The sequence below is a fragment of the Pleurodeles waltl genome, chromosome 4_1 (genome assembly GCF_031143425.1).
Source record: "Pleurodeles waltl isolate 20211129_DDA chromosome 4_1, aPleWal1.hap1.20221129, whole genome shotgun sequence".
NCBI classification, from domain to species: domain Eukaryota; kingdom Metazoa; phylum Chordata; class Amphibia; order Caudata; family Salamandridae; genus Pleurodeles; species Pleurodeles waltl.
Window position 1 is genome coordinate 494,498,998 of NC_090442.1, and position 21,938 is coordinate 494,520,935.

The following is a 21,938-nucleotide window of genomic DNA, read 5'->3' on the forward strand; positions in this document are numbered from 1 at the left end:
TTATCGGCCTCAGCTGCATAGAGAGAATTGTAGAAGTCTCAGAAGGCAGCAGCTATTTGGGGGTTTGTCTGTGCTTCAGTAGTCTGAGAGGTCCGTATTACCAGGACTGAAGCAGTGTCAGCATGGGCATGCAATTTATGTGCAAGAAAGGGTTCACAGTGGTTGTCCCCAGGTAAAACTTGTACTTTAACTGAGCTATGGCATATTCAGCCTGAGCGAGACCGAGTCGTTTAAGCTGCAAGTGGACCTTTTCTAATTCCCTCCACACACTGTGTGCACCTGTACGTTTATGCATCTCTTCCCATTCTGACACTGTGTTTTATAGCTGGTGTCTCCTCTCTTGGTGGGCATTGTTCTCCTCCGCAGAGATGGTGATCAGTTTCCCCGCACCAAACATTTCAGAGTTTCCCAAAGGGAAGAGAGAGATGCCAAGTTGTTGTCATTGTTGCTGAGGTACTCTACAATAACCCGGCGTATCACCTCTACGGTGCTGGGCACATGAAGGTGTGTGTTCATCAGCCTCCAAAAGGAGGGGCAGACAATGGGGTAAATCTATGTCTGCTGAGAGTGTTAAGGGGGTGAGGTCCGAAAGGGATCCAGGTTCAATCGAGGTGTCATGAGTGCAGTTAGAAAAAGCAGGGGAGGCCAGGAAATAATCTATGCTTGTATAGGTTTTCTCAGACACAGAGTAGCAAGTGTAGTCTCATGTGAGCAGGTGGACAGAGTGCCATGTGCCGATCAGTACACATTCCCTTAACCATTGGAGCCTGGCATTGGAGAAACATCCGGTCTAGTCTGACCACTGTGCCGACCTGTCCAAGACGTTGTCCATGACCAAGTTCAGGTCGCCTCCTATGAGGATTGCCTGTCTGGAGTGCATAAAACCAGGGCCAAGACCTCCATGATAAATGTCTCTTGATGCATGTTTGGGCATATATCGATGCAGTTGTGAAGTGAAAGTTACCAAGTTGTATTCTATAGGCAAACAGCCGACCTTTGGTTTCAGCAACTTTTGTGAGTACATCATCTGGAAAGGATTTAGATACTAGAATGCCTCTTTTCTTTGCCTGGGTTGAAGACCATAATTGCAGAGGGATGCATCTGGGGTGCATTTGGGGGACAACTGGGGGACATCTTTAGGAAAGAGATGGGTCTCCTGCAGAGAGAGAGTACAGCAGCTCGTTTGGAAGGGTTGTTAACGTCCTGCAGATTGAGGACCAATATTTTAAGTTACAAATGGGTAATGGGTATGGAAACACATAGAAATGCAGCAACTTCTTTGGGGCAGGAGGGTACCTCTGTCAGTGTTGTGGTATCTTGTGGGCTGTGGTGTGCAAGAGAGCTGAGGTGTCAACTATGGATTTGTAGAGCAGTTATTACAACAAAATTAAACATGAAAGCAATTGAAACTCAAAGTTCCAAGTCAGGGGTGTGTCCTTAGTTGAGATGCAGGTTGTGATGTGGGCGAGTTGGGTAGTACAGCGTGTTGTCCGGTAGGACCCCATCACCACAGGTCCCTTGGATTGAAGGCACGTAAGGGCCCTGGACCCCGTGGAGCTCACTGAGCAAAAGGGGTATTAGTATGACTCTTATTAGGCTCCTTATTTGTGGTGCCTGAGATCAGGCTAGTCAAAACAGATTGACGTTCCTCAGCACGTTCCTCGGAGCTCGGCCAATTGTGTTTTTGGTGGCGGCTCGCCCTCTGCCAGCGTGGGAGCCCACTGGGAGAACCTTCACAGGAGGGTCTAGCCTGCAGGTTTTGTGGGTCGCCAGTCAGTCCCAAGACTTGTCCGGCCTCTTGAAGCATTTTTGGTTGGTGCAAGTGACCCAATTGGAAGACCAGCCAGAAGGGCTGCCCCCATCTAATGTCTCAAAAGCGGCAAAATTCTGTGATGGGTTTGAACTCTTTGCACAGTTGAAGGGTATGAAGGGAAATGTCTTCGTAGAGGTACAGCGTGTGGTCTCAGTGCCAAATGAGTTGTTTGTCATTCGATAACTTCAGGATACCTTCTTTGATCTGAAAGTTGTGAATACACACAAAGATATCTGGCAGTCTGGAACCAGAGCCCCTATGGCGGCCTGCCCTGTGAGCTCGGTCCAGCTGAAAGTCTCTGTCATCATCCCACCCTAAGATCGAGAGGAAGAGTGCTGTGGCATATTGCCTGATATCTGCACCCTCAGCCCCGTAGGGGCCCCCTAAGGCAGATGCTGTCACAGTGGGATCGATTCTCCAGGTCCTCCTTCTGGGCTGGTAGGAGATCCTGCAGTTCATGGAGGCGAACAATTTCTTGGCGCAGTTGCTCCACATCTTCGGGATCTCATTGTCCTCTACGCCAGACACCCTCTCCTCTACTGTGGTGAGATCTGAGCGAAAGCCATGCATTTTCTGGGACAAGTCTCTCAGAAGGACTTGTAGGTCTGTCTTCAGGGAGTCAAAGAGGGAGTTTAGGAAGCCCCTGGTGACAGGGGCCAGGTAAGCATCGGTAGCCCCTTCAGAGACTGGGTTGGCAGGGATGAGGAGGTGCCAGATTTTTTTGTGTGTGTGGGGTAGGACCGAGCCCACATCTCTCGTACCGAATGTCCTTTTAAGGTTACAAGGCTGCCATATTTGTGGGGGCAGGGAGAGTCTTCTTCTGATGCTACCTCTCACTCTGGGAGGCAGTGGCGATACTGTGGGAGGCCGATGTGTGTCTCCGGAGTGGGTGCATTGTCTCTTGATGATTGCAGGCTCAAGGGCGGTGCCAAACCTCCAGGCTGAGTTGAAGGAGAAGGATGGCTGGTCTGCTGGGGTGTGGAGCGCGGGATGTGGGCTGGGATCTCCCCTTTTGATCCAGCTAGAGCCTCTTTGGGGGAATTAGGAGCCCAGAGGTCTATGTGGCCATGTCAGCAGAGGCAGGAAGGTTGTGGAAGGGAGGTAGGCCTCACTGGGGGCACGTGTGTAGGAGGCTCAGCATGCCTATAGCCTGCTCAGTGTTGCAGATGGTTGCTGTGTTCTGGCTTGGTTATTCTTTTCACGTTGCGGGGTCACAGTGCAGGGCTAGGAGGTGAATCAGACCAGGGAAGGGGCTCACTGTGGTCTTGTCACCTGCTATAGTTAGAGAGTGGGGTAGTTCTATGCGCTGGCCAAGGCTGGTGGAGACCACCCCAGGAAACCCCAGACACCCATCAGTCCTTCTTTGCTGTACCTGTGTCAGTTTGATAGTCCCCCGATCTGGCTGAGCAGATCACTGCAGTGGGCAGGCACGAGTCTCAGGTGTATCGTCCTTCAGTATTTGTGAGGGGTGGTCACTGGTTCCTTCTAGGTCCCCATCACGGGGTCAATCCATCTGGATTAGAGCCACGTGGCCACTCTGCCATGCATGCATCAGTAGTGCTTTGTGGGAGGCTGCAGGTGTGCTCCTTTGTGAGGGCCTGGGCCGCAGAGGTCACCTGGGGCAGCAAGGTCATCAGGGAGTGACAAACTGAACCGACTGGCTCCCCGTGGGACCATTGGAAAGGTGTGCTTGTTGTTCAGAAGCGCTACAAGTGAAGTTGAGCCTGAGGAACTGGCTGTGTTGAAGGGGGGCTTCAGGGTCTTAGGTAGTGGTCTGTTGTTTCAGCGCAACTGCATGCGGGAAGCATGGACCTGCAGGCACCTTGACCATGGATTTCTATGGCATTGGGTGTCAGGCGGTCCGCCTCTCCATTCGTCTGCTGCCAAAGAACTCCTCAGGCTAGTTAGGGCCATGCACTCACTGGCTCAGTGCTGTTGGGCTGTAGGTTGTGCTCTTCGTTGCCGGCTGCACTCCCTGGAGGCCCCCGCAGGGTGAGGATGATGCGTACACAGAGCCAGACGGCGCTGTACGAGGAGGCACTGGTCCTTTGAAGAATGTGTGACTACAGGGTGGTGCTCCCACCCGTCGCCTGGTTGAAAAAAGAGCTAATGAAAACTCGATAATCCACAGGGTGTACACGAACAGGGAGAAATGTTCCTAGATACACAGAATGCACTAAGTACTGATCAATGACAGGCAGGGGAGAGTTACAACGGGAAGCTGTAGAGGTCCTGATGAAGGCCAAATGACCCAAAGGGACAGCAAAAAACGGCCGAACCATGTTGACATATACAGAGACTGGGGTGAAGCGGTAATGACATCCTGAGATCACCACCAGGGGTCCATTTTTAATCCTGTCCAGGCGATCCTATAATAAAATTAGGGAAGTGGCCGTGTGCTGAGATAGTTTTATTGTTCTGTTGTTTGTTTTTGTCCCCGTTTTTTGTGTTTTATGTTTGTTACGTGACAATTTATGTTTCCCCACCATTTCTGCTCCACTACAACATTGGATTACGTAGGAGTTTGTTAGTAGCGGCCCGATGATGAAGCATGCCACAATTTGTGGGTGACCAAACTGGTGATCACCCAACTTTGGCAGGGTAGATGCACTGGTTTTTCTTGTCCTTTAGTGAAAGTGATTGATATATTGGGAGGTTGGACAGGGAAGTTTTTCCTCTCACCCCTTTTCAGGTGTTTTGTTGTTAAGGATGAGGCAGGCCACTGTCTTCCAGTCTTTGTAGGGGGCCCAGAGTTGGAAAGTGGGCTGCAAAGTGTCTGGGAGAGGGCTAGCAACATTGAGGGACTCGGAGTGGCCGAGTGTACCAGTATGGCATGGAGAGCTCTTGGGAGCATTAACGCAGCTCCTGGTGGGTTAGACGGAGGCCAGTTGTCATCTTGTCTCTCACAGCTCTCAGCTCTGGGTATTTAGTGTTAGAAGCCCTTGCAGACCCACCCCCTGGTCATTCAGCAGCCATTTGGGGGGGGTGGGTCGAGTGCTATTTAGGGCTCGGGTGCCACTAGATGGTGCAATGGCAGGACCTGGGGGTGGAGGAAATGAAAACCCGACCTAGTCCTCCACCATCTTGACCACTCCCCACATTTCTAACATTTAAAAGTCTATCGGCTTCATGCTGAGTTCCCTGCTTGTTTAACCAACACCACAACTGATAAATATGCTGAGGGCAATGTTAACTAGGTGTACTATAACTGCTTCATTCGGAGTTCAATACCTCCAAAAACGTGGAAGTACTATATGTTTTAGTACATTCTGAGACTTAAAAAAAAAAACAGGATGTGCTAAGTTTTCCCTGCACAGGTTCCACACAAGGCAGAATTTGATGGGGAGACATACAGTGCTGTATTAGCAACATGTTCATGTTGTAATCCCAATTCGGGCATAAATGACTGATTGCTTCCCCAATCGTGAGCATACAAGCTGCAGAATAAAGCCTGCTATTTTTTTCACACAGTTTAGTACTTACAAAATAAATTACTAATGTATTTGCCCTAGTTATCTAAAAATAATGCTTCTCCAAAACAACAACGTATTTCCTTACATATTTAAAGAAATAAACCTATGAAAACAAATATATATACATAAATAAAAATACTCTGTTGGACAATAATAAAAATGTAGGCAAATAGTTATGCTGTACCATTCCCTACATATTGGTCCTTTAGACAATGGATTAAGGATGCCTACTGAAAAGGACTGATAATCAAAATGAGATATGTAACTGCCAGACACTTACCCAGCTTTTCTTTTTCTTTTTCTTGGCATCCACATCATTTCCGCTGCCAATGCTGGAATGGCTAGTAGCACTGTTAATGCTGGAAACACTTTCTGATGAATGTTGTCGCCTTATTCGCATATCTAAAAGCAACAGAAAACCATCTGCATTGTGAGACTACTTCTGAGGTTCATAGAAGAAATGAACGCTCTAGCAAAATTAAACAAACAGGCCGTCTTACATATTAGACAAGGAATAGTAGATGTTCTGTTGAAGACATGCGTCACTCAAGGCAATAATGGCCTCGGCAGTGACCCATAAAGTTATACTAAAGCAGGCACAGAAAACAGAACAAAGAGTTTGCTCTTTTTAATAACGCTGAATAAATTGGCAAAGTAGGGACTTCATTGGCCATTTTAATAGCAAATGCTTATTTGGACTTAATACAAGAGTTTTACTCTGAAGTGGGGGGCTCAGTCGTTCGCTGCAAGTAGTGGTTTACCATTTAAAATGACTTTCTGCCTCAGAGTTGGTTACAATCACAAAAACAGGTGCCTGCACACTGCCCCAATAGACCAGATATTGCACAGACAATGGCCTCCTCAGATGACCTGAAGGTTGTGATCTTTCTAGCAGCACAGGATATCTGATTGATCTTGTCCTTATCCCTTCCTACAAGAGGTATAGTGAGAGACTCCATCTGTCTAAGGATCTACTTACCTACTGCAAAATGAAGGTGGGCGAGCACAGGCACTCCTTGAAAGCAATAACATTAGCCTTGGCTTCAATATGAGAGGTTAAGTAGTAGTCCCAAACCTTTTGAAGAGTGTTTGAGGGATTGTTGTCCATTGATGTAGAGAGCTGTTCTTGTGATGGAGTCTTGTTCTCATCTGATGGCATAGGTTCTTGACTGAGATACTCCACCCACAGCTGGAAATCTTTCCCTCACCAACACAATATTGAGGTATGTATTTTTTGCCACTCTGCTTTCTATTAAGTTTGCTCAAAATGTAAGCATGATAAAGAAATAACTCCAGAAAATAATACTTATTTTCATCTTCTCTAGTGAACTCTGGATATACTGTTTTAAGTGTTTTGCGCATTCTATAAAGTGGTGAACAGTGTTGTACCAAGTACAATCCAAATTAGGGCTCGAGCACCTCTGTCTAATGCCAATGATAGCACATTGCCTATATTTATTCATCTCAAATACAGGATAGGATCAAATGAAGAATTAGAAGGGTACCTTTGATATTTTGATCAGAACCATTTAGTGCTCCCTGGATAGCAGCCTGTGCAGCAGCATTCTGGGTTTTCAGTGTTTCTATGGTTTCCTTCAGTTCCATAAGCTCTGAATCCTAAGGGAGGAAGCACAAACCACTCTTCATTAAATTAAATTGATTAAAATGGCAATAAATTATATTAATCTAGAATTTAAAAGGATTCACAATTAAGCTGGCTGGATAGACAGTAAACATGCAGTTTAGGTTTAAGACACACAAACTGTCCCACTTCAGCACCACTCTAGCTAATTCACGGGGCCAGACTGACCTTTGATGGCTAGAACCATTGGAGTATGGTATTGAAGGACCATTACTGCTCCTGGTGTCTATGTCACTTCCCCAGTCCCCTGAGATTAATTGCAGCAGGCATAGGGGGCTTCAAGTGAGAGAAGGGACAATAAGGTTAGAGAGAAAGAGTTAGAGATCAGACAGAAAGGAGAGAATGGATGAACAAAAAGAGGAAGAGGAAGGTAGCAGGGCTGGCTTAATCGTTTTTGCCAGAACTTCTTTCCATTTCCCGGTCTGGCCCATCTCATTCACAGTGATAGCTAAAAAAAAAACTGCTGGTCTCCATTCATTACTACAATGCTTGTGGAGAGAGCTTCTTTCTTTGTTTATATATTACTGTAGGTATGTGTGGTAACCTCGCAGAGTTGCATCAAAGTCCTTCACAAACATGTGAAAATTGTAATAAGCTGAGAAACATATGTGCAATAAGTGGTCAATTGGAGCATTGCCTAGATGATGGTTTACTACACAGGTCTTGAAAATGGGGATCTTGAAGCGAGAAGTTTACAGACTTTTAGAAATGGTGAGCACCCTCACCATTTTGAACCAGATCAAAGTAAAGGTAGACAAGGATGAAAGGAGGGAGAGAAAAAAGCAACACAGTAATAAAGGGTTAAAACAGGGTAGGTAAATGAGTCATAGTAATTTAGAGATACAGGAAGTGTAGGGTGGTGCAAGAAAAAGGCATAAAGAGGAATCAAAACTTGACTGCCTTTGTATTCAGCAGCCCAGGCATCCAGCAGTGTTTGCAGCAGGTGCCCAAGAAGGACTGTGGTCCACTGCTCTTATTTCTTTATTTTGTTGTTCACTGGTGAGGAGTGTTATACTCTAGCAGCTGAAGAATAATAAAAATGACACATAGGGGTTTGATTCAAATGTTGTTCATTACTTCTGGTGACTCTTGTCTGGGTTTATATTTGCCTTCATATTTTGGGAGCTTCATTAGATTTTCTGCTTACCTCCAAGATAGCTTTGTAGGTTAAACAGCAAGTTTCACATTTCTTCAACCTAACCTTTCCCAAGTGGGTTATCTAAACACAGGATGAAGCTCACTTCAGTCCAGTTTCTAGACTGAAAAACATAACTGATTTTATACAACACCAGCAGAAGGTGCACACGCTAATAAGTGGTTTATTCCATAGTGCTGTGCTAGTGTCCATAATGTGTGATGTACAAGTGACCACATTCACTAGATGACTGTAAGGTAATTTGCACAATTACTCTTGTGAAACCCTTGCCCTGAGGCCCCAACCTTCCAGGCAAAGTCTTAACCAAACCTGCCCCAGTGAAAGGTCCAGAACCAGGATGACTGTGCCATTACATTCCCTGTTCTACTTAACCTATGTTCAGCCCACCACGCCAACTGTCCTCTCCTACTTTGACCGAAACCACTCCAGCAAAAGAACCATTACCAGGATGATTGTGCCATTACATTCCCTGTTGTACTTTACCTATGCTGGGCCCACCACACCAACTGTCCTCTTCTACTTTGGGCAAGGTACACCTTGTAGAGCAGAGGGCTGCAGCACAATTTCACATTAAGATTTCCTTTAGCAAGATGCCTTGCCCAGAGGACGTTTTGCATCCTGCAGTAGGAAAGCATCATTTTTTACAAGACGGGTGTTGGAAACTTTCTTTTCTTACTTACAGCTGTTATGTTAACAAGCAATTAGGGCAACAACAAAGGACCTCCACTTTTGCCTGGCTTGGCAAATTTGTATACGGTCCCAAGCCATGGTTCAGCACCTTCTTTTCTTTTTACACGTGCTCCTTGGCCTGGTGCTCTTCCGCTTGCCTTCTGGGGTCCAGTGGAGAGCTGTTCTTGTGATGGAGTCTTGTTCTCTTCTGATGGTGTGCCCTGTGAATCTCCATATTCTTCTCATAATGATTGGGTTCATCCTCACATGCTTGCATCTGGTGAGCAGCTCCTTGTTGGCAATTTTGAAGGTAGCAACTACAGTTAAGTTGGGTTCACCTTTAGACTCGGTGCCTTTAGATATTTTACTGAGAGTTGTGAGGCCGTTATATCCACCCTGACAACTATCTACAATCTCTCTCTTTGGAGAGCGGATGTGTCTTGGATTTGGGGAAATACGCGATTATCCACCCATTGCTGAAAAAACCTTCTGTGGACCTGGATAAGGCGGAACATTATAGAGCAATTTCACTACTCCCTGGGATCAGCAAAATCTTGGAAAAATTGATAAATAGTATCCTATCTGATTTTTTTTTAATCCAATAATTTGCTTCACTAAATGCAGACTGGCTTTCAACGTGGCTGTAATACAGAGACAGTCTATGCGCTGGCCACTGGAGACCTCAAAAAGACATTGAATCGAGGCAGGTGAGCGCAGCGTTTTATATGGTCTCTCACCCAGCTCAATGTCAGAAGTTAGAAAGGATTGGAATCGCGGGAGCAATTTTGAAGTGACTAACCTAAATTTCTTGCAAATAGGAGTTTTCAGGTTAGCGAGGGGACTTTCCCGTCAGAGAGGCTCCAATTGGGGTGCGGGTTGCCAAAGGGCTCTTCATGAGCCCTACACTGTTTAATGTATACGTTCAGCCTCTGTCAGATATCATCTGCGAATTTGGTTTCATACATGGACAACACCTAGATCCTTGTCTTGCTAGTCACCCAATACTCATTCAACCTTTGACAGAATAAACATCTGCCTAGAACAGGTAACAAATTGGATAGCTATCAGTTGCATCAAACTAAAAGGGGAAAAAATAGAGATAATGGTAACCGGGAATAGTCCAGCACTCTGGGATCAATTCCTCTGGCCCCCATACATGTGGGAGCCTCCCTTCCTCCCCACTAAATTTGAACAGAAGAGCCCTCGGGTTATCTTAGATAAAGACCTTACAATGACCTCTCTGGCAAGGAAGGTCACCTGCACCTGTTTTGGCCTCTCAGGGTCACTTCGGAAGACACTCTAATGGGTCCCTATGGACTGTCACGAATTGTGGTCCAAGGCCTGATACTCTCCCGCCATGACTACGGGAATGCACTTCACCTGGGCAGCCCCTCATACGTCATCAGAAAGTTTGCCCAAAATGCGGCAGCCAGAGCGTTGACGGGCATACCCAAAATGCAGTCAGCAAGCTAAGCCCTGGCACAACTACACTGGCTGCCAATAAATAAGAGGATACAATTTAAAGCTTTAGGTATTGCACACAGGATAAAGCATTCCCTCTAGCCTTCATATTCTTCAACATCTTATCACCCTGATCTAGAGATCTGAGATCAAATGAACTTTCCTTATTGACCATTTCGAGAATCAGAAGAGCAAGAGTCAGTGGTCGCTCTTTTGCCTAGTAAGTCCCTGAACTCTGGAATTCTCTTCATATCCATCTGAGGTCTGACAACTTACTCAGCTTTAGGAAACAGCTGAAAACTTACCTTTACATCTGAGCAGGTTAACTTTTTAATGCGCCCTCACTTTGTTCTGTCAGCATTGGGAAGCTTACTGTTGGGTAGGTAAGAATGGTTCATGGGCAGAAAATGCCCAAGATTTTTCTCAGCATTCTCGTGTGGAAGGCTTACATTTTAGAGAGGTTGTTTTTCGTTATCCACCAGCATTCTGATCCAAACAAGAGTGTAGACAGAATGCAGATTTGCTAAAGCCTCAGCCAAGATTCCATGCTCAGATGACATCTTGCAGTAGGAAATCAAAATGTTTGACAAGACAGGTGCCGAAAACTTAATCTCGAGCGAATGCACAGGAAGTCAGATTACTTTGCCTGCCTTTGCTAAGGATGATGTTCCAAAAGTAAATACTTTTCCTTGCATTTTCATTAAATTTTAATACTTAGTAAAAATTTGTTTCCAAAAATCTGCATGTTAACATGAACAAGTACCAGCATAGAAACCTCACCAGCCAGGATACACATGACCGGTGACTCACTGGTGCAAGGTGACGGTCATGCACTATAATAAAATCCTCTCAGAGTTTGCGTGCACTCTCCTGGGGTTTTCTCATGAGGCCATGTAGCCCCATTCTGCACCTGTGTATGCACAGAATGTGGCTACTGTGCCCATAGGAAGTGAAGTAGCACTGGCTTCAGCACTGCAGTCACCGTTTGCAGACAAGTTCACTCAGTCCCCAGTGTTTTTATGAAGCTGTCCCAGGAAGCAACGCGGAAGGATGATAACTGCTCCATGATTCCAAGCATGCATTCCCTCTGGAGGTAACAAGCGAGCGCATACACTGCAGGCAGCATGATTTTACTTTTGAGAGGGTGCACATCTCCATTTAGTTTCTGTGCACATGCAGAACAAGGCTGTGCAACTTGACGATATGATCCCTCTATGACCCCTGAGGTTTGAACTTCCACTGTGAGCAGTCTGCCTTTCCTCTCTTAAACTGTAACAAAGCCAGTATCAGTTATGTTTCAATAGCAGCAATGACATTCTGTATTTTGATACATTTGGTTTTGACAGCACTACAAAGAAACAATCTGCAAAACTGTTCTTCTCGGAAATGGCCTGGGGTGTATTCTCCTATATAGAACACTGATTCGAGTCATAAGATTCTTGATTTATGGTGTGGCAACATAAATACTTTCTATGGTATTTAGCAAGTCACTTTATCTCTCTTTCTCCAACAGGCTTCATTTCTGGGCTGACACTCAATAAGGAAAGATAGATAGCAAGGGCCCCCAATTAACTATGAAAGGCCTAAAATAGACCTTTACTTCATGGGGAGTGCTCAACAAGCATATCTCCTCTTCTTGATAGGCAGGCATCCTTGCAGAATCACTGTTTTTACATTGCTTCTAAATGAATAGTCTCTGATAAGGATCGCGCTTAAAAGAAATATTTAGAAAAAAATGAAAGGGCAAGTCTCCCATAATCCTTGAGTTTTACTGAGTTATTTGGTTGTTGTAAACTTTTTTGCAGAGAAATTGGAACATTATAAATCGTGTGGCAATCAGTTAAACGTGGGCTCCAAGACATGTGCAGGCAGGCAATACTCTAAAACGCAGTGGCAACCAAGAAAAGGCTGTTGAGTCCCAAACACAATGCTTAATATGCAAGACATTTAACTGCTCCACATGGCAATAGAGGATTTGCCAGCTGCAACGCACATTTAGATTAATTACAATTAAGTTTATCGCCGCTGGATTAAGAACCAATCATTCTGACTCATTTTATTTAATGAGGATTAAAGCTGTTGGAAGAATTTAACCTCGGCTGCAAAGAAAGGAAAGTAAGGAATAAAAGGCTCGCTCAAAATCTTAAGGGAATTAGCTTATGAAATAGCTTGTTGTAATGCTACTCTTTTAACATTTTAGTGAGGAACTGGCCTAGGGAAATCAACTTTTCCAAAAGATGAAGTTATTGATGTTAAATTTCGAAAGCGGATGCTTTCTAAAATGTGATAAAGGTCATGTCATAATTAATCAGATATCTGCCTTCAAATGCATCCCTAAGAAAGAGACGTATTCATCTACTCACGTGTAATGGTCAGAACAACAAGATGCAATTTTTGATTGTGATCTCCGCTGAGCTTCCAGCAATGTCAAGAATGCTGCCAACATGGAGACATGTTTGGTGTAATCTATATATAACTATTATACACTGTTTGAAAAAGAGTCTCAACATGATGAGCGAAAGAGCAAACTTAAAAAAAAAATAAAAGAGGTACAAAATGTTGTTGGAACGTTTTTAAAATATGATAAATGTGCAAATATAGTGTAAGTACTTTGATAATTTATTGTTTTAATGATGCATAAAATCGTAACTGATGAACTAATCATGTTGAACTTTAAACGAGCTACCTAGGTCATATTTTTGTTTAATACACCACTACTGTCAAAATGGGTGACGTTTCTGGGGTTTTTCTCAACTTCCTCTTGCTCACTCCCCCTCCCACTCAAGGTTCTCCTGCAAAGCCATCTCTCCCCTTGTTTCCGCTGAGCATCAAATGAATGATGTTAATTTATTAGCAATTTACAATATGGTTAGAAAACGTGCATTGTGAATGAAGCTTCCATTGTGAACTCAAAGTGTAATTTTCAAGGACTTCGGCTGGAGCCATTGTTTAAGAATTATTTTTTTTGTGTTGTACATCTTTGGAGTGCAGTTGATGGGGAGCAGATGGAACATTTCTCTTACCGTAAGAACTTAGGGCCATATGTACAAACACTTTTCCCCATAGACACAGAATGGGTAAAAACCTTTGCTACATCTGGCCCTTAGTTTGTAGTAAACATTCAGAACCTTGTTGTTTCTGATTTGCCAATCCAACCCTAATCAGACCATGCTGAATTTACAGAATCTAGTAACTTGTATGATTTGTCTATAAAACCTTTAGGTTTCTGACTTTCGTGGGGTTTTATTATTCATTTTCCTCGTCGGTGACTTTCAATTTTCATCCAAGACAGTTCATTTTTATCCTTAGACTTGCTAAAGTGATGATGTTGTTACTCTTTACGAGTTTGGGATTTAGAGTTTTTACTTAGATTCTGCTTAGCTAGGGATTATTACATTTTATGATTTTGCATTATCTGTACTTAGGTATTTGAGCCTTCATGGCATTTCATGTATTTTTCGCGCTGCCACATTGATTATTCTTTTATAAATTCACTCAGTTCAAAACGCTTCCAAAATCTTATTCTGTTTAACTCTGCTAAATTGTGTTTTGCTGATGAGGAGTGTAGCCTATAAGTGGTAGATCAACTGGAGACAAATGATTTTGGTAAAAATGTGGGTGATCAAATATTGGGTTTTAGGTAACTATCAGGCTTCGGCTCCCATAAAGGCATGGGTGCACATTTGAGCCCTTCTTGAATATATGCCAGAGAAAATGTCATAAAAATATTTAAAAAATTGCAATCATGTATCTGGATTTTGTATGTGGGGGGGCTCAGATTGCAAAAGGGGAATTCAATTGGTGTAAACTAACAGCACATATGTTCAAGCCTTTAACATGCTGTAAATTGAATGCTGTTTTATAATAGATCCTGCAGGCATTCTGCCTAATAATTGTAAGACCGTTAAATCTCAGCTTTGGGAACTTCATCATTATCCATAGACGCTCAGGCCCATTACTTGGGAAAATGCAGGGAATCGGACACATGGTGGGTGATCCTAATAAAACAGAAAGAATGTATGAACCCTCAATATGATGGACCTGCTTTGTTTGCTCCTGCGAGCCCACGTATTTCAGTCCTGTGCATCATTTTATGTATCACAAAAAAGCAGCCACCACAGGAGGGAGATCAATGTAATACGAGTCATAACATCACCAGACTCAAAATCCTAAAAAAAAAATATGCAACCAACACCTGGTTTAATATATCCTTGGATGAGTGGATTTCACCATTATACTCACAAGTTAAAAGGGTAATACCTACTTATATCTTTTAGGAACACAACAATAATCATTAATAGGAACAGCCACAATTTGTCAGGCCTACAAGAAATACAGCAAAGTAAATCCCTCTCTGTATTCCCTTTTTTCATTAATCATACCTTTATCGTGATTAATTAAAACCCCTGCAAACAATAATACAACTCGAATGACCGTTACATTTCCTAATTCCCAGATAAATGAAGAGTTGTCTCAGAAGGTGTCTATGAACACCAGGTAATTCCTGTCAGAAACACAATAAATGAATAGGTATTTCCTCCCCAGCAGAGCAGCAACAACACTGTGTGTTTACCTGACCCTCTCTCAGACTAATAATAAAAACTTAGTATTGGAAACACACAAATTTGAGTTTACCAAGTCATGCCTCCATTCTAAACATATAACTAAATCCAGATATTTCTAGCAGTGCTTTGAAGCGTAGGTACAGTCATCCACATATATTTTTTTCTGCTGTATCATCTGATGATCAAAACAAAGACACCAGTTTTGCCTGTTTCATAACCAGTACTTTTAATTAGGACTGTAGCAGTTGTTTATCACCCAACACCTGCAGCTGCAGTTAATAAACTGAGGGTGCCAAATGAGCTCCCCTGAGAGCCTTATACACCATACCAGGCATATTTTCTTGCAGACATAATAGATTTTCAGCGTGTTTTGCACAGAATTAAACAAAACAAGTATCCTGCATGCAAATTTGTTTAAACAAGTAACATATGAAAACGGGTGTAGGAGACACTACATTTGGGGGGGGGAGAGGGGGGGGGGCAGGGACAGCCTTGGGGACTTTTCATTGAGCCTACAAAATGTGCCTGTTGTCTAAGAGCAGCAGGCTTCAATAAATATATACGGTCACATAGTTCTGAAGTGCTATAGCAAGAAAGGAGGGCATGTCATCACAATCTGTAAGTATGCTTTATTGTTAATTACATTCTGGAAAACAATTAGAAAAAATTTGAAAAAACATGATCCTTGGTTCTTTATGCACCAATCAACAAGGGTGGGGGAGAAGAAAAGGAAAAACGAATTTTTCTTAGCGACAATCATAAACCTTAAAATGCAACTGTATTAATCAGAAACCATGCTTTCTGTTGTAGGCAGTTATAAGAAAATCTTGAACTTATCTTCAAAAAAAATATTTTCTTGTACCATTCAGTGTGGTGGACAAATTATTTTGCTATTGTTCTGTATGTCAAATGATTCCATCATCTCTTTATATGTTGCATATGACAAGTGGCATGATTCAGTCTTTTCTGGGACATAATTGACCTTAACCATGTTTCAGTCCATGGAGCCAATGAAGTTTCCCTCAGCCTCAGAAAAGATAGTGGAATAACTAAGATGACCTGTTGTAAGTTCTCAATCTATTTTTAAAAAGCTCTCTCTGTTGAAAGTATTTTTTCAAACACGACTGAAAGTTCTGGCATTGAAGAGTATGTACACATACTTGATAATACAGATAATTGAGGTGAGGGTAGCAAATGGTGAATTTCGTGGTATTGAGCAATGGTGTTGTGTGTGTGTATCTGTGCCTATGTTTGAGATTCCAGTCCATACTGTCATTCTCTACAAAAAGCCCTCAGTCTTTTGAAAGACAAAGCTGTAATCACTCATTGAATTTTATAGTGTGTGATTAATGTATGATGCTGCAAGGAAGTCATCATCCCTTAAGTACCTCTACTAAATATTGACTGCCCACAGTTGCTATGTTTTAGGAGTTAGTTGTATGAAGGCTTAGTGAATTGTAATGTAAGAGTATCTCAGGCAATGGGATACCAATAACTAACTGTTTGACTTGCCCTCTATGCAGGGTCACTCCTAAACTGATTGTCTTCACCCCTTCTGTTTTCAGAACCTGTTTTTTGTTGGCTTTTAGGACTCGGTGCACTTTACCAGTGGTAAAGAGCTTGTGCTCCCTTCTTTATACATAGTAAAATTGGATTACAACCAATTGGCACATTTTATTTCCTATAAGCCCCTAGTAAAGTGGTACTACATGGCCCTGGGGCCTGTAAATTAAATGCCACCAGTGGGCCTGCTATTGTGCCACTCACTTAAATAGTCTTACCAACATGTCTCACACCTGTCACTACAGCCTGTAGTGTAGTTTTAAACTGACTTTTCAACCTGGCAAAATAAACCTTTTGAACAGGCCTAAATCTTAATTTTTAATTCAGATGTCCCCCGTAAGGTAGGCTCCAAACAGCCTGAACAGGATGGAGAGTATTTAAAATTGTGGCGACGTAGCTTTAAGTTTTGCATGTCCAGGTAGTGAAAAACACTTCTCGTATATTTTTTACTACTACAAGGGCTGCCTCTCTCACAGGATAATATTGGATTACCTTTTTACATTTAATAAGTGATAACTTTGATTTGAAAGAGGTAGGAAGTTCGAGTTTGGTGTCTAAAAAATTGTAATGTAAACCCCTCTTTAATGTTAAAGTTGAATTCTAAGCCACAATTCGGAAAATACCACCTTTAGAAAGTTGGCTTTTTCTTGTGATAATAATTTAATGCTTGTGTCATGACTGGGTGTATTGGCCTTTGTGTATTCCTCCCAGACAGTAACACAAAGGGGGATTAGGAGCTGGCAGGATGAGAGGGACAGAGCTGTTCCCTGGACTAGTTACATTTCAAAGGGGGTGCCTCACCCCACTCTCAAAGATCTTGACACAAGTCTATTGTCACCCCAGATACCTAGGAGTCTGACATGGGAAAGAAGGAAATTCCAGAACCAGATGTGGGGAAAGTCTAGAAGGTTTTCCCACTTCAAAGGCTGGCACCAGCTATGTATCTTGAACCCTCAGATCAACTCTTCAGTACACTCCAAGAACTGTGGAAGACTACAGAAGGATTGCCTTGTAATCCAGGGTACTGCGTTGCTGCTTGAGTCCTGTCTTGTTTCTCAGAGGACTGCCCTGCTGCTTGAGCCCGGCCTTGCTCTCAGGAGGACTGCCCTGTTGCTTGAGGCCTGCCTTGTTCTTGGGAAGACTGCTCTGCGTACTGAGGCCTGTCTTGTTGCTTGAATGAGAGAGGACCATCTCTTTGACCAAGGACTAACAAAGTGACTCTAATGGTCAGATGGCTGACCTCCTTTTATGGGCTACAGGGACACACCAAGCTCCAGGGGCCTCACTGCTCCTTTCCAGTTGATCTGCTGCAGCTGGCCCTTCATGGACCTGCCTGAGCCCTACTCATCTCTGCTGGAAATAGTTCTTGATCCCTAAATGGTGTCCCCTGCACCCCAGGTCCTGGACCATTGACTGGCATTAGTTGAGCTCCTCCTGTGAAATCCTGATTATTTTAACTCTGCACTCATGACTTTGAGGAGGTAACCTTTTTCAGCGGGACTAACCTTGTACCTGTATCCAGCCCAGACTCCATCATGTTCAATCTGAAAGTATGACTTTGTCCCGGTCTACCGACCAGATTGCTACTGTGAGAGCCTTCTGCTTCTTGGTGTTATTATTGCTTAGACCTTTATAATTGCATATCTCCAGTTCGGGGAACATCCTTTTTTACGACTTTTTTTTCTCCGAAAGTCGTGCTTAACGAAAGCGCAACAACGCTTTTTTTAACCACGACTCCGTTTTTTTGTGCCTTAACTACGTACGTTCTGAACAACGAACATGCGTGGTTAAGGTACAAAGAAGTGAGTTGGCGAAGGTAAGTGGTGGGTTTAGGTTTTGGGGAGTGGGTGGGGGGTCAGGGGGTTTTAGGTTTTGGGGTGGGGTTTGGGGGGTGGGGCGTTTTTGGTTTTGGGGAGTGGGTGGGGGGTCAGGGGGTTTTAGGTTTTAGGGTGGGGTTGGGGGGTGGGGCGTTTTTGGTTTTGGGGAGTGGGTGGGGGTCAGGGAGTTTTAGGTTTTGGGGTGGGGTTGGGGGGGTGGGGCGTTTTTGGGGAGTGGGTGGGGGGTCAGAGGTTTTTAGGTTTTGGGGTGGGGTTGGGGGGGGTGGGGTGAGGGATGTAGGGTGAATGGTGCCTATTGCTAATGATTTTATCAGGAATGCCTTTACAACGAAATATCGTTGTTAAGGCATTCGTGGTAAAATCATTAGTAGTAGCAACGAGGTTGGTGTTCCGACCTCATTGTTAAGGCAGTAGTTGTTTTTGAAGTCGTTGTTTCGTCGTCCAGTCCTCCAGTTCTACTGATTGATTTTTGCAATTTAGGTCTCATTGTATTTGTTACATTTTATTCTGTTATCTAAATTGGTGTGGGGTTTTTCTTGTGTTGTGTTTCCACTTTACTACAGTTTGAGTGCTGCATAAAAACTTAACACAGTGCCTCTGAGTTAAGCCTGACTGCTTATGCACCAAGCTACCAGATGGGTAAGCACAGGTTAATTTAGTGACTTCTGTTGTTTAACCTGAACATGACCAAGACTGTGTTTATTTCTTGAGAAAGGTTTTTATCCCACTCAGTCAAAACCTCATTTGTTACAGCAGCTATCTTTTAATAGCCACCTAGTTCCCCAGAGCTCTAGAAGAAGCATGTGAATGATTGAAAGCATTTTGAAACAGTACTATTAAAATATCCTTGACCAGACCTCCAGTTGGAATTCTCTAGCAAAAGCAGACAGCATCACTCTATTAAATGTGTCCTGTGTGTATGTTTTAGCCAAAGAACTGCAAGATTTCTAATCCCACCTTTTCCACCTTTTCCCTTTTTATAAAAGCATGATGTAATAAGCATTGCATTACATCTGCACAAGGCTCCCAACAATGGCATTTGTCCACAAGGGCAATCTGTGGGAATTTTCATCAGCCCCCACCACACCATATCTGCAGTGCTGTGGGGAATGTGGAACCAGGAAAAATGATTATTATTCCCAACCTCCCTTTAAAACAAAAAGTGTGTGCCCATGGTCAAACATATTTTCAACATATAACTCTGCTGCCATTTGCTTTATCATTACACAGGAGGGGGAGTGAGTATACTACCACAGACAGATGAAGTGTATTGTTTGCACAAGGTGTAGATCAAGGCACTGTATGCACTCAGTGCAGCACACAATATATAAAACACAATAAAAAAAACTTTAAACTTTTGCTGTCTAATCTGCTGAAAGAATTAGTGCAGATGGATGCAACGAATGTAGAGTGCTCACAATCTGAAAAGATGAAGATGCGGGTAAAAGTTACATGGAATATGCCTTCTGAATGAGATGCTCGCAAAATGAGATGCCCAGTGTGTGTATTGGAGATAGATGCTTTACAAATGTGAAAAACCAGATGTGAAAAAGATACATAAAGTATGGGAAATGCCTTAAAAAACAAGATGTAAAGAGAGAAAGAGAGAGAGAGAGAGTTGTGTGTCTGCGTGCAACATCTTCACAAAAAAGATGAGTTGCTCACAGAAATTCAGTATAGTAAAATGCCAAATGAGATGAGTGCGGGTGATGCTTGATTAATAACCGACAGACTGGACAAAAACAGCCACAACAGCAGAGAACTCTTCAGCATCGTCAAGGAGTTCTCCAACCCCAGCGCCAACGCCAACACCGTCACGCCCTCACAGGATTTGTGCGAATCCCTCGCCACTTTCTTCCATCGCAAGATCAGCGACCTCCACGACAGCTTCGGACACCAGACCCAACCAAACACCACCGAACCCGCATCCCCGGCCATCACCCTCAACAACTGGACCCACATCAACACGGAAGAAACCAAATCCATCATGAACTCTATCCACTCCGGCGCCCCTTCGGACCCCTGCCCGCACTTCATCTTTAACAAAGCCGACGACATCATCGCCCCGCACCTCCAGACCGTCATCAACTCTTCTTTTTCTTCTGCTACCTTCCCCGAATGCTGGAAACACGCCGAAGTCAACGCCCTACTAAAGAAACCTACGGCTGACCCGAGCGACCTGAAAAACTTCCGCCCCATCTCTCTTCTGCCTTTCCCAGCCAAAGTAATAGAGAAGACCGTCAACAAACAGCTGACCACCTTCCTGGAAGACAACAACCTGCTCGACCCCTCACAAACCGGATTCCGAACCAACCACAGCACTGAAACCGCCCTCATCTCAGTCACAGACGACATCAGAACCCTGATGGAGAACGGTGAAACAGTTGCCCTCATTCTTCTCGACCTCTCGGTTGCCTTTGACACCGTCTGTCACCGCACCCTAATCACCCGCCTCCGCTCCACCGGGATCCAAGGCCAGGCCCTGGACTGGATCGCCTCCTTCCTCGCAAACCGTTCCCAAAGAGTTTACCTCCCTCCGTTTGGCTCAGAACCCACCGAGATCATCTGCGGCGTACCTCAAGGCTCATCGCTCAGCCCGACACTCTTCAATGTCTACATGAGCCCCCTCGCCAACATCGTACTCAAGCACGACATCATCATCACCTCCTACGCCGACGACACCCAACTTATACTCTCCCTCACCAAGGACCCCGCCAGCGCCAAGACCAACCTACAAGAGGGTAGGAAGGACGTCGCAGATTGGATGAGGCTCAGCCGCCTAAAGCTGAACTCTGAAAAAAAGGAAGTCCTCATCCTCGGCAACACCCCGTCCGCCTGGGACGACTCCTGGTGGCCCACGGCCCTCCGCACCGCACCGACCCCCACAGACCACGCCCGCAACCTCGGCTTCATCTTGGACCCTCTTCTCACCATGACCAAGCAAGTCAACGCCGTGGCCTCCGCCTGCTTCCTCACCCTCCGCATGCTTCGCAAGATCTTCCGCTGGATCCCCGCCGACACCAGAAAAACCGTGACCCACGCCCTCGTCACGAGCCGCCTGGACTACGGCAACACCCTCTACGCCGGGACCACAGCCAAACTCCAAAATCGCCTGCAACGCATTCAAAACGCCTCGGCCCGCCTCATCCTCGACGTACCCCGCAGCAGCCACATCTCTGCACACCTGAGACACCTGCATTGGCTCCCAGTCAGCAAAAGGATCACCTTCCGACTTCTCACCCACGCACACAAAGCCCTCCACGACAAGGGACCGGAATACCTCAGACGCCTCAGCTTCTACGTCCCCACCCGCCTCCTCCGCTCCTCTGGCCTCACACTCGCTGCTGTCCCTCGCATCCGCCGCTCCACGGCGGGTGGGAGATCTTTCTCCTTCCTGGCGGCCAAGACCTGGAACTCCCTCCCCACCAGCCTCAGGACCACCCAGGACCACTCCGCTTTCCGGAGACTCCTAAAGACCTGTCTGTTCGAGCTACGATAACCCCCCTTTTTCCCCTAGCGCCTTGAGACCCACACGGGTGAGTAGCGCGCTTTATAAATGTTAATGATTTGATTTGATAAGCAAATCTAAGGTCTCCTTTGGAGCCAGTACAGGCTTTACTTCATAGAATCATTTGAAGTTTCAAGGCATCACAGTTATTCTTTTTTAAGATGTACTCTAAGATTATTAATCAGTCTAGGAAAGGTTAGCACTAGGTATAATCCAAATGATTAAAAAAAATACTTTTGAAAGCACAGTA

The 21,938-nt window shown here is 44.5% G+C and overlaps 1 protein-coding gene across 5 annotated transcripts in view; it reads right to left on the bottom strand.

Annotated features, from left to right (window-relative positions):
* NAV3 (neuron navigator 3) overlaps positions 1-21,938 on the bottom strand; it is a 1,001,553-nt gene that overhangs the window by 156,327 nt on the left and 823,288 nt on the right. For all 5 annotated transcript variants that reach the window (XM_069228788.1, XM_069228787.1, XM_069228786.1 and 2 more), the window contains 2 exons: positions 6,792-6,903; positions 5,567-5,688 (listed from right to left, as the gene is read on the bottom strand). In XM_069228788.1, coding sequence (XP_069084889.1) covers positions 5,567-5,688; positions 6,792-6,903 — 234 coding nt within the window. The remainder of the gene's footprint in view (positions 1-5,566; positions 5,689-6,791; positions 6,904-21,938) is intronic.